Source organism: Ornithodoros turicata, chromosome 3 (genome assembly GCF_037126465.1).
Source record: "Ornithodoros turicata isolate Travis chromosome 3, ASM3712646v1, whole genome shotgun sequence".
Lineage (NCBI taxonomy): Eukaryota > Metazoa > Arthropoda > Arachnida > Ixodida > Argasidae > Ornithodoros > Ornithodoros turicata.
In genome coordinates this window covers 62,431,724-62,444,879 of record NC_088203.1, presented here as the reverse complement: position 1 = coordinate 62,444,879, position 13,156 = coordinate 62,431,724, and the positions used below count along the sequence as shown (strand labels likewise).

The 13,156-nt window shown below is 43.2% G+C and overlaps 1 protein-coding gene across 4 annotated transcripts in view; it reads right to left on the bottom strand.

Annotated features, from left to right (window-relative positions):
• Positions 1 to 343: 343 nt before the first annotated feature.
• LOC135388529 (akirin-2-like) overlaps positions 344 to 13,156 on the bottom strand; it is a 28,401-nt gene continuing 15,588 nt past the window's right edge. For 2 of the 4 annotated variants that reach the window (XM_064618127.1, XM_064618126.1), the window contains exons 4-6: positions 12,497 to 12,568; positions 6,545 to 6,639; positions 344 to 1,172 (exon numbers count right to left, since the gene is read on the bottom strand). In XM_064618127.1, the coding sequence (XP_064474197.1) occupies positions 6,551 to 6,639; positions 12,497 to 12,568 (161 nt within the window). In that variant the 3' untranslated portion in view covers positions 344 to 1,172; positions 6,545 to 6,550. Of the gene's footprint in view, positions 1,173 to 6,544; positions 6,640 to 8,079; positions 8,685 to 12,496; positions 12,569 to 13,156 lie in introns of those variants that run through there. The other 2 variants (XM_064618129.1, XM_064618128.1) reach the window with 2 other exon arrangements.

The following is a 13,156-nucleotide window of genomic DNA, read 5'->3' as shown; positions in this document are numbered from 1 at the left end:
GCTACTTTTCAGCTACTTGACTAAGAAACAGGTGCTACTAGTGAAGCAGTACCTGTTCCTTACTCAAGTAGCAGAGAAGTACCACTTGCTTTTCTTTTATCGCTCGCTTTAAACATAATTTCTTGACACGTTAGAGCAAACATCCTGTATATATGTTGGTTATTCACAGCTGATTAGAACTTTGCTTGCAGATTTGGTACAACTCAAATATGAAATTATATCTAACAGCATTGTTATACCTGAGGATGGCAATATTCATCAGCATGATTACATTGAGCTGCGGTTAAGGATAAAAATTTATTATTAGTTCCACCGAAGGACAGCACCACAAATGTGTGTGCAATTGTGGGTTGAAAAATCATTTATTTTCAGAGGTACAAGACCCAACTTTGCACTGCAATGGTGGGTGGAAACTGATGTAGGCCCCAGAAACTGTGAACATGCTTTTCTTTAATCTTGGCCGCAGTCAAAAACCGAAGGCGCAGGAAGCACACTGATGGGCTGTGCCACACTTCAGTTCACATTATCCATGTTAGGGGCAGCCTGCATGTGCAGAATACTATGTCACAGGTGCCAGAGGATAAATATGAGGTCCAATGACTGATGTCACCCATAATATTTACAGAGGCACTTTTTCTTTAAACGCGTGCAGCAATGCTGGCCCAGTAGAGGAAAGCAACATACTACTGACAGCACACCATCTTGAGAGTAACACCACTTGTATTACTTATGTACACTAACAGTACATTGTGCAATTGCCACAAAGCAATATACAAAAGCTAAATTTGCCACAAAGTAATGATATGCTATGTTAAGTGCTGTCACTAGTCACTAAAAAAAGTTTCAGGACAAACCATAATGAATGGCTCTAAAGAGGACAAAGCTGTTGTGACAAAAGATAGCACACGGCCCTTTTGACCGACAAGGCGTAAAGCATTATCATCCAATGTTCTTTTTTTTAAGTGTGGGTAAAAAAAAAAAGATTCACACACACACACAGGAAAAAAAAAAATAATGTGGCACCAATACCACGTTGCCGCACACCACGAGTCCTTGCTTCTCCCACACTACAACACATCAATATGTCCACGTTGTCACCTCCTAGGTAGGAATGCACAAGTTAATAGTGCAACACAACTTCCTTGCCATAGATGATCCGGTTTAGGAGAGATCTGGAAAAAGCAAATGTGAACACCTCATTTAACTACACACAAGTGCATGCAAATAGATACTAGGTTTTACAATGATACAACAGCCGCTAAATAAATCCTAAAGCCACTATTGGCTCCCTTTCTAGACAATTTTACTGTATGAGTGATAACGTGCAGTGTGCCCAGCATAATACCATAATATAATTTGACCTGGCAACCATAGTCACCATACAATGCTGCCACCACATAGAGTTTCTGCAAATGGCCGGTTTCACGTCAGTTCAGGCAGGGAGGTTCTATCGACCTCTTCGATTTTCTTCCTTTTTTTATATTTAGAAGCTCATCGTACATGATGACCAACATCGGTAAAATGAATAATTTCTACTGAATAGTTTTCGTGCAAAAAAATCGAGAAAATCTGGTCCTGAATTCGAGTGTCTCAGTTTCGCTGTATTTGCACGCGTATATCTCCCGAGTTTTAAAATATATTGGAGTGAAATTTTTTTTATGCTGTAGTATGCCTACAGGCCAGCAGTCAGAGTGGAAATTTTGGTGCACAGATGCAACCTTCTGTGGTATAAAAAATGGCTGAAACAGGCAAATATTTAGGCATAGTTCTAAAAAACAAGGATTTTGCGCATCCGTTCCTCAAAAAGGCCCCTTTTGATTTCCTTTATATTTTGCCAGGACATAGCCCGATGTTAGACCTTTCATCTGATGTAAAAAAATTCTGCTTTAAAAGGCGTACACTGGCGATTAGAACGTTAAAACGCGGCCCTACTCTGCGTGCGTACGTGTTGGAGCCCGGCTGCCGGTACCGCGGGATGGCGAGCATCCTGTCGATGCCGTACAAGAAAAGGGACAACTTTGTGTAATCAAAAGTGGTAGTCTATATAGATTATTTACAAGACTGCGAAAGCAGAAGCAGTATTTTGCAATGACAGCGACACTCGGTTTCTATGCAAACGTCACTTTTCTGCATTCACGGTACGAGCTATGAATGGTTCTCAGCCTCCACATTCCGATCTTGCTTTGCCACGTATGCAAACCTTGTATGCCACTTTGATGCGGTGTACATTTACCCATTCATTTTTCTTAACACACGTTTCTCACACGTTATCATATCTTCTGACCGTAGGATGACATCTTGCTCAGGTGAACGCAAGTAAAGTGTCGTGGCATGGTGCTTGACTATTTCACCGATCCTGTCATTCGCACTGTTGTCGTGGCCTGTTCCTGTGAACAGCCGCGCTCACAAATGTAGATTTGTAGAGCTCATAGAGCCTGTGCAGATTTTAAAATTGCTCGCCGCTCCATCTGACACGTAAATCATTAGCTGCATGAGGAACATTCTCGTCAAGCCACTCTTCAATAGCGATGGAAGCTAACAGTGAGAGTGCTGAACCGTCCTCTCTCACCACACCAAAACTGTGCGTTTCCGTGCCAGTGTGTTAACATGCGTGTTACCACACATGTGAATATGAAAATCAGTTTTTCCCCAGTGGCTCGCTTGTATTTCGCTAGGCACAGCTACTGTCCAGTTTTCAGCAAAATCAAAGAGGATTATGTGCATCTTGGAAGGTGGATTAGTATTTTTCTCCCATATGGCTTTGCTCTGAACGTCTCTCATGTATGACAAATGTGAGAATTCGCCCATTTCCTTAACTCTGAGACGAAATGTACTGCTGCAACTTTAGCACAGAACATGCATTCCGTGCTGAAAGCCCTCTGCATAACTTTCAAATATCGTAAAATGAAGTAAAGCAAGCGTCGTAGGAACTTGCGGGAACCCTGGAAAAAGCAACTCCGAACTCGATATTTATTTGTACAGTATGCGTATCACCATGTACATGGTTTGCAAGAGGGAGGTTTTACCTTCGCTGACCATTTAGGCGTTGAAATACGGCTTTACGGCAACGTAGGATTTCATTCAGATGCTCTGTGGGAAATAACGAACTCCCAGGCGTGGATTCTTTCTTGAGCAGGATGTCAAAAGTTTGCTGACAAATAGCTCAGGTGAGGCTTAGGCCACACAGCCTTGCCCAAACAAGGAACGCAACGACAGGAGGTACGCGATCCCGCGGCACCGCCAGTCGGGCTCCGCAGAGTACGGCCGCGTTTCAACGCGCTAATCGCCAATGTACGCCTTTTGAAGCATAGTTTTTTTTTGCGTCAGATGAAAGTTCTAACGTCTGGCCATGCGCTGGCAAAATATAACTGAAATCAAAAGGGGCCTTTTTGAGGAACGGATGCGCAAAATCCTTGTTTTTTAGAACTATGCCTAAATATTTGCCTGTTTCAGCACATACCTGTGAGATGTATATCCAGTGTTGCGGATTTGGCCGCTCAAATCGGATTTAAACCAAATCTGCATTTTTTCTGAAGGTAGTAAATCAAATCCAAATCAAGTCCGGATTTAATTTTGGGACATTAAATCAAATCCTTTTAAATCCGGATTTGTTTTTCCGGACCTAAATCAAATCTGCTTTTAAATCCGGATTTATCGAATCTTTTGACAAATCCGGAAGCCAAAATTCGTGCAGTAGCATTACTAAACCTATAACCGTGTCTACAAATTATTAATACTGCACACATTCACTAAACAGCGCTTAAATAACAGCGTGACGTGGCACAAAGAGCAATAAATTTCGTCTGACGAGGATATAAAGGGCCAACCTATCAATCCGGTGGCCGAAATTTTATTCATATTTTAGGACATAAATTTTTGAGTTTAGGACGACATTTTCGGTTACGCCTGCTCGGCGTGTACCAGACTATCAGTCACCACGTATCAGCCTCTGTCAGGGGTGGATCCAGACGCTTGGTCTGGGGGGGTCCCTGTGTCCGAGCGCGTAGTGGGGGACGTGGAGCGGGAAATTCAATGTATACACTGACGTTTTTTGGGGGGATTGTGGGGGCAGCAATTTGGCGAGTTGCTTCTACTTACAGCCGTCTGCTCGCTCTACCACAGGAGCTATATAAATGATATCTATACCATTCGACAGAGAATGAGTTAGCAGTTCTAATGAATCTACCCTCAAGGAAATGCGTGTACCTACTCATGAACAATAAAAGTTCTAAATCATACATTTTTTGCTGGAAGTACTGTGTTCGGGAATATTTTCATAGCGCCACTTTAAAGTAGGAGTCACGGGACTTTTCCCGCGTGCTGTCTTGAACCCATTGTTTTTAGCAGCCAAATTTGAAGGATGAGGTACAACAAGAAGCGCTTTGCTATGAGGTCAAAGTTGGGAAAAAATTCGAACCAACATTCGCCGCCGCACCCTCCGCCTCTCCATATCGGAAGCGGTTCATCGGACGGAACTCGAAATTGTTGCATTTGTCATATCGTGTAGCCGACAGCTGGCCACTCCGCCGCGCGGAATTGCACAATGCCAGTGGAAGAGGGCCGCAAAGGGAAGCCCAACGAAGATACATGTAATGAACGAATGATGGGAGTTGAGTTGAAGGCATCCAGAAAGAAAATAGTAAAACTTTGTCGAAAATCAACCGCACTTTCTGTTGCATTGCGAACACGTAATTCGTTAAGCGCCCTTAAATTTTTCTGTTACACCAAAATAGAAAAAGTGATATTGCTAAAAGTGTATTAAATCGCAGATGACTGGCTCACTCTGGGAGGGGCGGTACATAACCCTCATCTCCATCATCACGTATCGTGTTGGTGTTGACTCGGGCTTCACGGGGCATGAACAGTGTGGAGTTCGTAGGTATGGTATACCTTCCCAAAAGCGGATTTTTGGTCAGGAACCTCCTCGTCATTTAGCACCAGGCGAACACGCCTGAGTGAAGGAATTCCTATCGCGGGCCTAGGCTCAGCTACGCCAAAAAACACACGCCTGCGTCGATTTCTACCATCAGGACTCAAAAGACCACAGGTCGTTGGTTACTATACCCTGGGGGTTACCATTAAATGGATCGTTAACAAATCGTGGGACATGTTGCAAATACTTTACTAAACACGTAGCCCATGGGTCTACTTTAATGCTGACGTTTCGGGGCTTTGTAAAAATTCTCCTCGCGCAGTACAGACTGTTGTAATCAAGGAAAAAAAGGGTATGCGAGGAAGAGTGGCACATCTTGCCATCATTGTCCGTGGGAGTAGGAAAGGCTTGCCTTCCCGAAATCACGAAATGATAGGGTGTGATATATTTATTGTTCGTTTTTACTTTGTTTTGACGTGAATGCGTGTACCTTATGCGTTCATATGATGGCGAAGACCAAGAGTTTCGCGACATGATTTGGCAAGCTTGAAACCGGTCGTGCTTGAAGACTCAGCTAGAGGTCCACGGCAAAGGTGCTGTCCAATGGACAGAATAACGTTAACTGCGTTCAAAGAACTGCACCTGGTGCTCCCTCAGTGCGGTGAGGGCAAGTGATTGAAACAAAACGGCTACTCCTGTCGCTCTGGAGAGAGGACGCCCCTAGTGCGTGTGCAGATTTCAGACAAGGTCACATCAATTCGCGTAGAATGCGAAATGGCACTTCGCTCAATTTCAAATCCATGCATCTTGTGAGGGAGCTTGGCGAAATCCATGCGCAAATCCGCTGAAAAAGGGGCGATTCAATCCAAATCCAAATCCTGCCCATGTTTTTTTGCGCAAATCAAATCGCAAATCAAATCCGCCAGCCCTCTGGTGGATTTAAATCAAATCCGTGGATTCAAATCCGCAACACTGATGTGCACGATAGGTGTACAAGATGAAAGAGCATTAAAAGCTGAGTGAACTGATACCAAGTATGGTAATGAGGGACATCTACAGCCAGAGAAATCACATGTTCGCCATTTTTTGTAACACAAAGCTTTGCACCTGCGCTCCAAAATTTACGCTCGGACTGCTGGCCTGTAGACATGATACGGCATAAAAAAATTTCTCTACAATACCTTTTAAAACTCGGGAGATATACGCGTGCAAACACGGTGAAACTGAAACACTAGAATTCAGGGGCGGATTTTCTCGATTTTTTTGCACGAAAACTATTCAGTAGAAATTATTCGTTTTACTGCTGTTGATCATCATGTAGGATGAGCTTATAAATATAAAAAAATAATGAAAATCCAGGAGGTCGATGGGACCTCCCTGCCTGAACTGACGTGAAACCGACCAAATGCAGAAATGGGGTGGTAATTTTGATGAGGTGGAGCAATAACGAGATGGAACTAGACGACCATGCAAGGCACTCAGACAGCTTCACCACTTTGAACAGGCTGTCACTGCACCTACACCACACTGTGTGAAGCCAACGTCACATTATTTTCAGAGTTATGCTCCTGCAGGACATTCTATTTGTCTTCCAAATGTGTCATCTCTGTATTACTGCCTACTAATATGCTGCATATGACCAAACTTTTATATGGCTCCTGTGAAATTTACCATGAATCATCCTCCACATATTTTGGCAGACCACACACAGTCGGTGACCAATATGTCAGGCTTTAAATGGAGAACACCATTGGCACCATCCAACCCTACATAGAAGCAACATACTTTCACATCCAATTCATTGTATTAGATGAGGAACAGTTCATCCAGGGTGGAATCCAATATATTTCTGAACCCAATATTTGGGCAGCTCCCACTGAGGATGTGCCAGTGAAGCGCATGTGAAGAAGCTTTTGCTTAGATGGAAGGGGAGCTCACATGTCATCAACTGCTCAGTTTCAAATACTGTTTCAATGCTAAGAGAATTTAGCACACAGGCATTCTTGGTCTCAACTGAGTGTGGCAAGCGCTTGCCACACTGGAGGAGAAAATTTATCACAAGATGACAAGAGTGGATCGCTATGTTGACATACTGGGTAGTTTCCTTTCTAGTCGACAAACAGTCCCCATCTCCGACTTCTCTGAAAAAATTACATTTTATGTAGTGCACTGATAGAAGAAAAACAGCACAAACTCCAGCTCAATCGGATATCCGGTTGTCAGCCTAGCCGACTTTGACTGAAGCGGTCCATCATCACTGGCTATTTTTTTGTAACACTGCTGTAACATTGAAGCAGATTTCAAGCTCAAGCAGAAGTTTTTCTCCCAAAAGCTTACCACTTTAGATTGAAAGCTGCTCCTTATCTAAGGTGAACTAAATATTTGGACTAATGCAAAAAATGGGGGGATTCACAAAAACACAACATGATGCACTTTCAATGCAACTTTGCAGCGTGACTACGCAGCCATCACTCTTTGCAAAAGAAATGAGGTTTCCTTCTTAGTTTGATATAAAACACATTCTGTTACCTGTAACTGCTTCTCCGCAGCAGCTTAGAAAGTGCGTGCTGGGTACAAAATCATTCTAGGGGTGTTTTCCTAGGAAGTCCCACCCTGAATTTGTTCACATCTCATACAGAGTTGAAACAAAGTTGTCTCATTCTATGAAATAAAATCATCACTGAGTCTGCTCCTTTGGCCCCCCCATTTTTTAAATACAAGTACCTATTTGGAGTTAACGCCAATATGGTAGGGAGAACGGAGGACAAACGGGCTGCAACCCTAGAAGGGTAGAGAATCCAGAGAAGAGTTCTCATCCTGAGGCACTTCCCTTAACAGGGAATCCAACAGATATTTACGATTTAATAAAGGGCATTCGTAATGAATGAGACTCTCGGATACAATTTTTTAGAGCAATGTTCCATTTGGTCTTATTTACACATGTTCGTAGCACAATCATTCACCTTTTTTTTATCTATCATAGGAAGAACGGAGTCCTGGCACCTAGCAAACAGCAGCCTAAGCATTGCTTTTCGTTTTTTCTCTGGAATTTCTGGAGGACGCTTGGGAATACTCTCTGTGTGCAGTAAGTGTAGCTAGTCATAGACACACTCAACTAACCCAGTATCAACAAATACAGATGCTTGTGTCAGAAATGCACCACGTTTGCTTCGTGACAGTAAAACAGTCTCGACCACAACTGAACGTTTATTTAGCGTAGGGACAAATTTATAGAAAATAGGAAGTTTAGACTTAGAAAAGCATGAAATTTGCCCCTAAAGGAGCAGAGGGTCACCGGAGGGCTTACTGTCGCAGTTCCCACAGGAAAGCATCAATGTCTTCATTGGTGACTGCACAAAGCAAACAAATGAAAAACCACACCGCAAAACTACAAATGCTCAAAAGGACCAACGACTACTGGCAGACAGACCAGATCCTTTCCTGTGAGAACAGTGTCAGTATGTGTTCAGTGACCTTCAGCTCCTGTTTAGCTAGACTTCTCTCCTCTTAAGCTTCTTGCCCCTGATTGCATATCTCTTCTAACAGACCATGTGAGAGCATTTCAAGTTTTGTCTTCTCTCGGTCTTATACAATGCGAGATTAGATGGTCTTTGAGAGCAACCTGAGTCACAGTAAGATGAAAGGTAATTGGCGTGAAGAAGAGCACTCCCATGACTAAATCGTCTTTCTATGTAACATGACGAGAGTACATTCAAATAGTGAGTGACCTTGAGCTCTCTTGGGTCTTTTAATCAGCTGGACTGCTTGGTCCCTGGCCAAATCCAGCCCACCAATGCTCTGCTCTTTTCACCTTTTTGGACACAAAAGGTGTTCCATTATTCCCCACATCACCACCAGCAATGGGGTTGAATATCGCTCCTGGTGATCAAACTCCCCACTCATCATCTCAAAATAAAGCTCCTGTCCGTGATATCACCCCTGAACACGTATACTGCAATGGAAGCATTAGTACTGTGAGGACTTGTGCACATAAGACTTCTTTTCTGGGCATGTTGTGGCATATCGAGGTATACTTTTGCTACAACATAAGTCAAGTGTCTGACACATTGTGCATAATCCATTGCAGAGGAGATATTTCTCTACATGATGTTCATGGCATCACGCTAGGATGGTGGGAACCGGAAAAAATGTTCTTGGAAGAAATGTCCCCTGGAAAAAATGTCCCCAGGAAAAAATGTCCCCAGGGAAAAATGTCCCCAGGAAAAAATGTCCCCAGGAAAAAATGTCCCCTCGAGAAACATCGACTTTTGGTACGCGTGGAATTTTTGCGAAATCCCCGGTTGCGATATTGCAGGTCTTGAAGTCCTCGGGCTAAAAATAAATACTAAAATTCCTAACCACTTACTAAGTGTTTTTACTTGGAAAGCTCGACCTACTTTTACTTAAGATTTCTCGTAGCGAATACACTACAATCAATTGTCACGTTCGTTGATACAACGTGCACACTTGGCTGGGATATTCTTATTTTGTTTCTTTCTTCTTATACTAAGACGCATATCCTGCGTGACGTCGTACTGACTGATGTGCAATCAGAACGCCGGGATTTTGAGACTAGATTTTAGGCCTGATGACACAGCTATCCTTTCAGGTTTGAGGGAATTAACGTCTCCCTAGTATTTTTCTTCATCAACATCAACATATAAGCGGGACGTACTTTTATCTGTACCAGCTCGCGTGGAGTAGCGGTTTGGGTGATCGCCTTTCACGTCGAGACTGGGAGGTGACACGGGTTCGAATCCTGTCACCAGGTGTGCTTTCTGAGGTTTTCCCTGGGTTTTACGTCGGACTTTCCTGACGAATATCGGCACACTTATCCCTAAAGTCGGCCCAGGACACATACTAACCCCTGTGACCCTCCCTCCTGCTGTCCTCTGTCCACGCCTGTACACCGCGTACAGCAACAGTTGCTTCGCGGCAGCTAACACGGAAAAACAATTTCTCTGCTAATTAGCACAAATGTGAAGTGTCACACAAAGTACTACGCCGTCCAGTTTCAACAAATCAGGAGAGAAGATGCATGTCATTCGGAATGGCCAGGAGCATGTCAAGTTCTGTTTTAGAAGTGCGCAGATCGACGTGCAGGGTGATGTGTAAAAAGGAAAATAAAATGCGTAGGGGAAAGCAACAAAAATGTATTTCAATATGTCTAGCGGTGTCACATCTCGGGAGCCCCATGATTGTACAGGCCGCTTTGTTGCAAGACACAACGAAGTAAATTCACCAAAACTGACCCACAGCGACTCCCTAGGCAAAGAAATGCTATGTGTGAGTAATTTTAAAATGGAATTGAATACGAATAAATTAAGCGACTCGTTTAATAACCGTAATTGGATACATATACAACATATATTGGAATACAAACATGTACGGTATATGTATGCCTAAGTATAGCGCTTACTCTTTTTTCCCTACGTGTGCCGGTGGGGGGTATATGTTTATTCACACAAAAAGGAGATGCCGGCCTTGCATGTGCAGCTTCGGGACTATTCAAATATATTCGGTTTAGTAGAAGCATCAATTCAATTTGGAACTCGAACATTCAATTCCATATTTGATTCGGAAATGGAATAGTATATACGATTACTCGCTTTGGTGCTAAAAAATCCAAACGTTCACACCGTCCTAGTAAATATTCAACGTCCGAAGTCCAGTCCACGCCTACCAAAAGTGAATTTTCCTCAGGGGACATTTTTTCCGGGGACATTTCTTCCTGGACCCCAGGATGGTGCCGGTAGAACTGGCTGGCAGGTGCAATGGTACACAGCAGCAGAGGCTTGTCACGTCATCCCTGCAGTCCATTTTTCCAGCGTTCTCACCCTTACCATCTCGCCGTAACACCAAATACGAGGGGTGTTCAAGTCAAACCGAGACTTTCTGTCTCCTGAGTGTACAAATGGCTCGTGCTACTTCTTTTCCATCATTTTCACACGCGACAGGCCTTCGCGTTCCCCACGTGGTGGTCCAAAGTTTGTACAAAACAGAAGACACGTGCGGGGCACGATGGCCGACAACGAGGTGAGCGCACACATCGAACAGCAAATTGTCATGAAGTTTCTGGTGAATGAAGGCGTAAAGTCATCTGAAATTCATAGAAGACTTCAGGCTCAGTATGGCCACGACACACTTAGCCGCAGCAAAGCGTTTGAGTGGTGCAAACAGTTCCGAGACGGCAGAGATTAAGGCGTTCCTTGGGGGCCGCCACTTCAGCTGCAACGACGAGGTCAAGAATGCTGTCCGATCATGGCTGCTACGCGCCAGTAAGGATATCTACGCTGCTGGCATCCAAGCCCTCGTGAAACGCTGGGACAAGTGCATTAGTGCCCCAGCTGGATATTACATTGAAAAATAAATCTAATTTCTCGTGTGTAAGCTCACTTTACTTTTGCGAAAAATGAAATGTCACGGTTTGACTTGAACGCCCTTCGTATGTATGAGTTATTTAAAATGATGGGGCCAGAAGGAGTAGAACAAGCAAAGATTTGTTTCATCGTATGAAAGCACTCGCTGCACAAGGTATCTACAAATTGATGATAGGGCCTTTTTACGAAAATGCCCATCAAGCCCCTCAACGCTGCGTGGCTAATGGAGGCTTTTGAAGTATTCTAAATACGAAGATACGATTTCGATCTGGGTATATGCAACCAGGGCTGGCTCCAGCCCGGACAACATGACAAACACAAATAAACGTGTCTTAGCAGCCTATTCCAGAATCCGTGTTGCTCTATTCACGAGTACAATGTATTGCTATTACTCCGTCATCGCCATGTTCTAGAAAATTTATACATTTTCGTTTCCAATATAAATACATTTACAGTATGCCATTCCTCCTGCATCGGCAACCATATCAACAAGAACCTCTGGTGTATTGACAATGCACAGAAGTACTGCCTGCACTCAAATGACCAGATGAGTGTGTGATAAGTTAGTTACCCTGCAAAAGCAGTAACTGAGTTACAGTTACTCTTTTTGAAACACAATTAGTTACAGCTACAGTTACATAACTTGAACCACACTTTTTGCAAATATACCATCTGCAGTTCCGAAAACCAGTTTTTTCTTAAGCACCCGGGGTATTTGCTCCCTACTGAGAATAAAGCTAAGCCTCTTATTTAAGTAGATCCCAAATACTGCCTAGTAAGTTTTCAGAAAAGTGCTGGATATTAAAACAGAATGAATGTTTTGATTGATACGTAGAGAGGGCAGCAAGGGGACACGCACAGAGGAAACGCCAGAGTTACAACTCAAAGGCTGCGTGCGCATGCTGTCCTAGGGTCCTGGGATTCATGGGAAACAATACCAAAATCCTGGGACTAAGAGAATGACACTAATAGTCTGCCAAGATGAGGTAGCTCATGGTTATATCACAGTAGAACCGGATTTGTACATTTATGGATCAAATCCTGCATATGGTGCTACCCATAGCTTGCAGTTTAATACAACGCTAATTTCAAAACCAGTTCACACGCTCCCTTTAATGGGTCACTTATACTGGAGACACTAAAAGATACGTACAAAAACAATGAAATAAAAAATAATGGAAAATTAAAATGTCAACTGCAAGCTTTACAGCTGCTTCTACAAACTAAGGAAAAAGCTACTCACAACTTGGAGTGGCACCTTCAAACTTCTTCTGAATTTGGTCATAGGTAAACTTCACAAAGGTGTCGTACTGCTCTGTAAGACAAAAGGTAGGAACTGTAAACAAGGAAATCTTTTTCATATTCAGCCTCAAAAATACAACGAAAGGATTGCTCTGATATTACACCTTCATACTACACTATTTATGTGACTTAATACTGCTGTCTCCACGTTTCACTTGGGGAGCACTACTGGAAGAATGTGATGCAAGGCAATCTGTACTAAGGTACATCACGAACACACATTTTTCCAGAGACAGGTTTTCAACAATTACCATCACTCTGCATTTGGAAGATAAGCATAGTAACAGACTACCTTAAAGGAGCTCTGAAAGCCATCTAAAAAATTTTCCGTTCCGGACACGTTGTGGAAGCAGGTAACTTAACTTGATGATTAACACGAAAATTTTCTCTGTGCACGATGTTTTTCGTAGAAAAAAAGACACTTGAACAATGCCGCGCGTGTTCCCACTCGACTCGCTCCTCCGGGTCAAACGAGGAGGAGAATGAAAAAAACGTCATTGATGACGTAATAAAAGTCCAAAGCGGCGACCGCGCTTCTATCCGGGTCAGTGCTGACTGGTTTTCTTTTCTTTCTTTCCGTTTTCTTTCCCCCTGCTTTCTC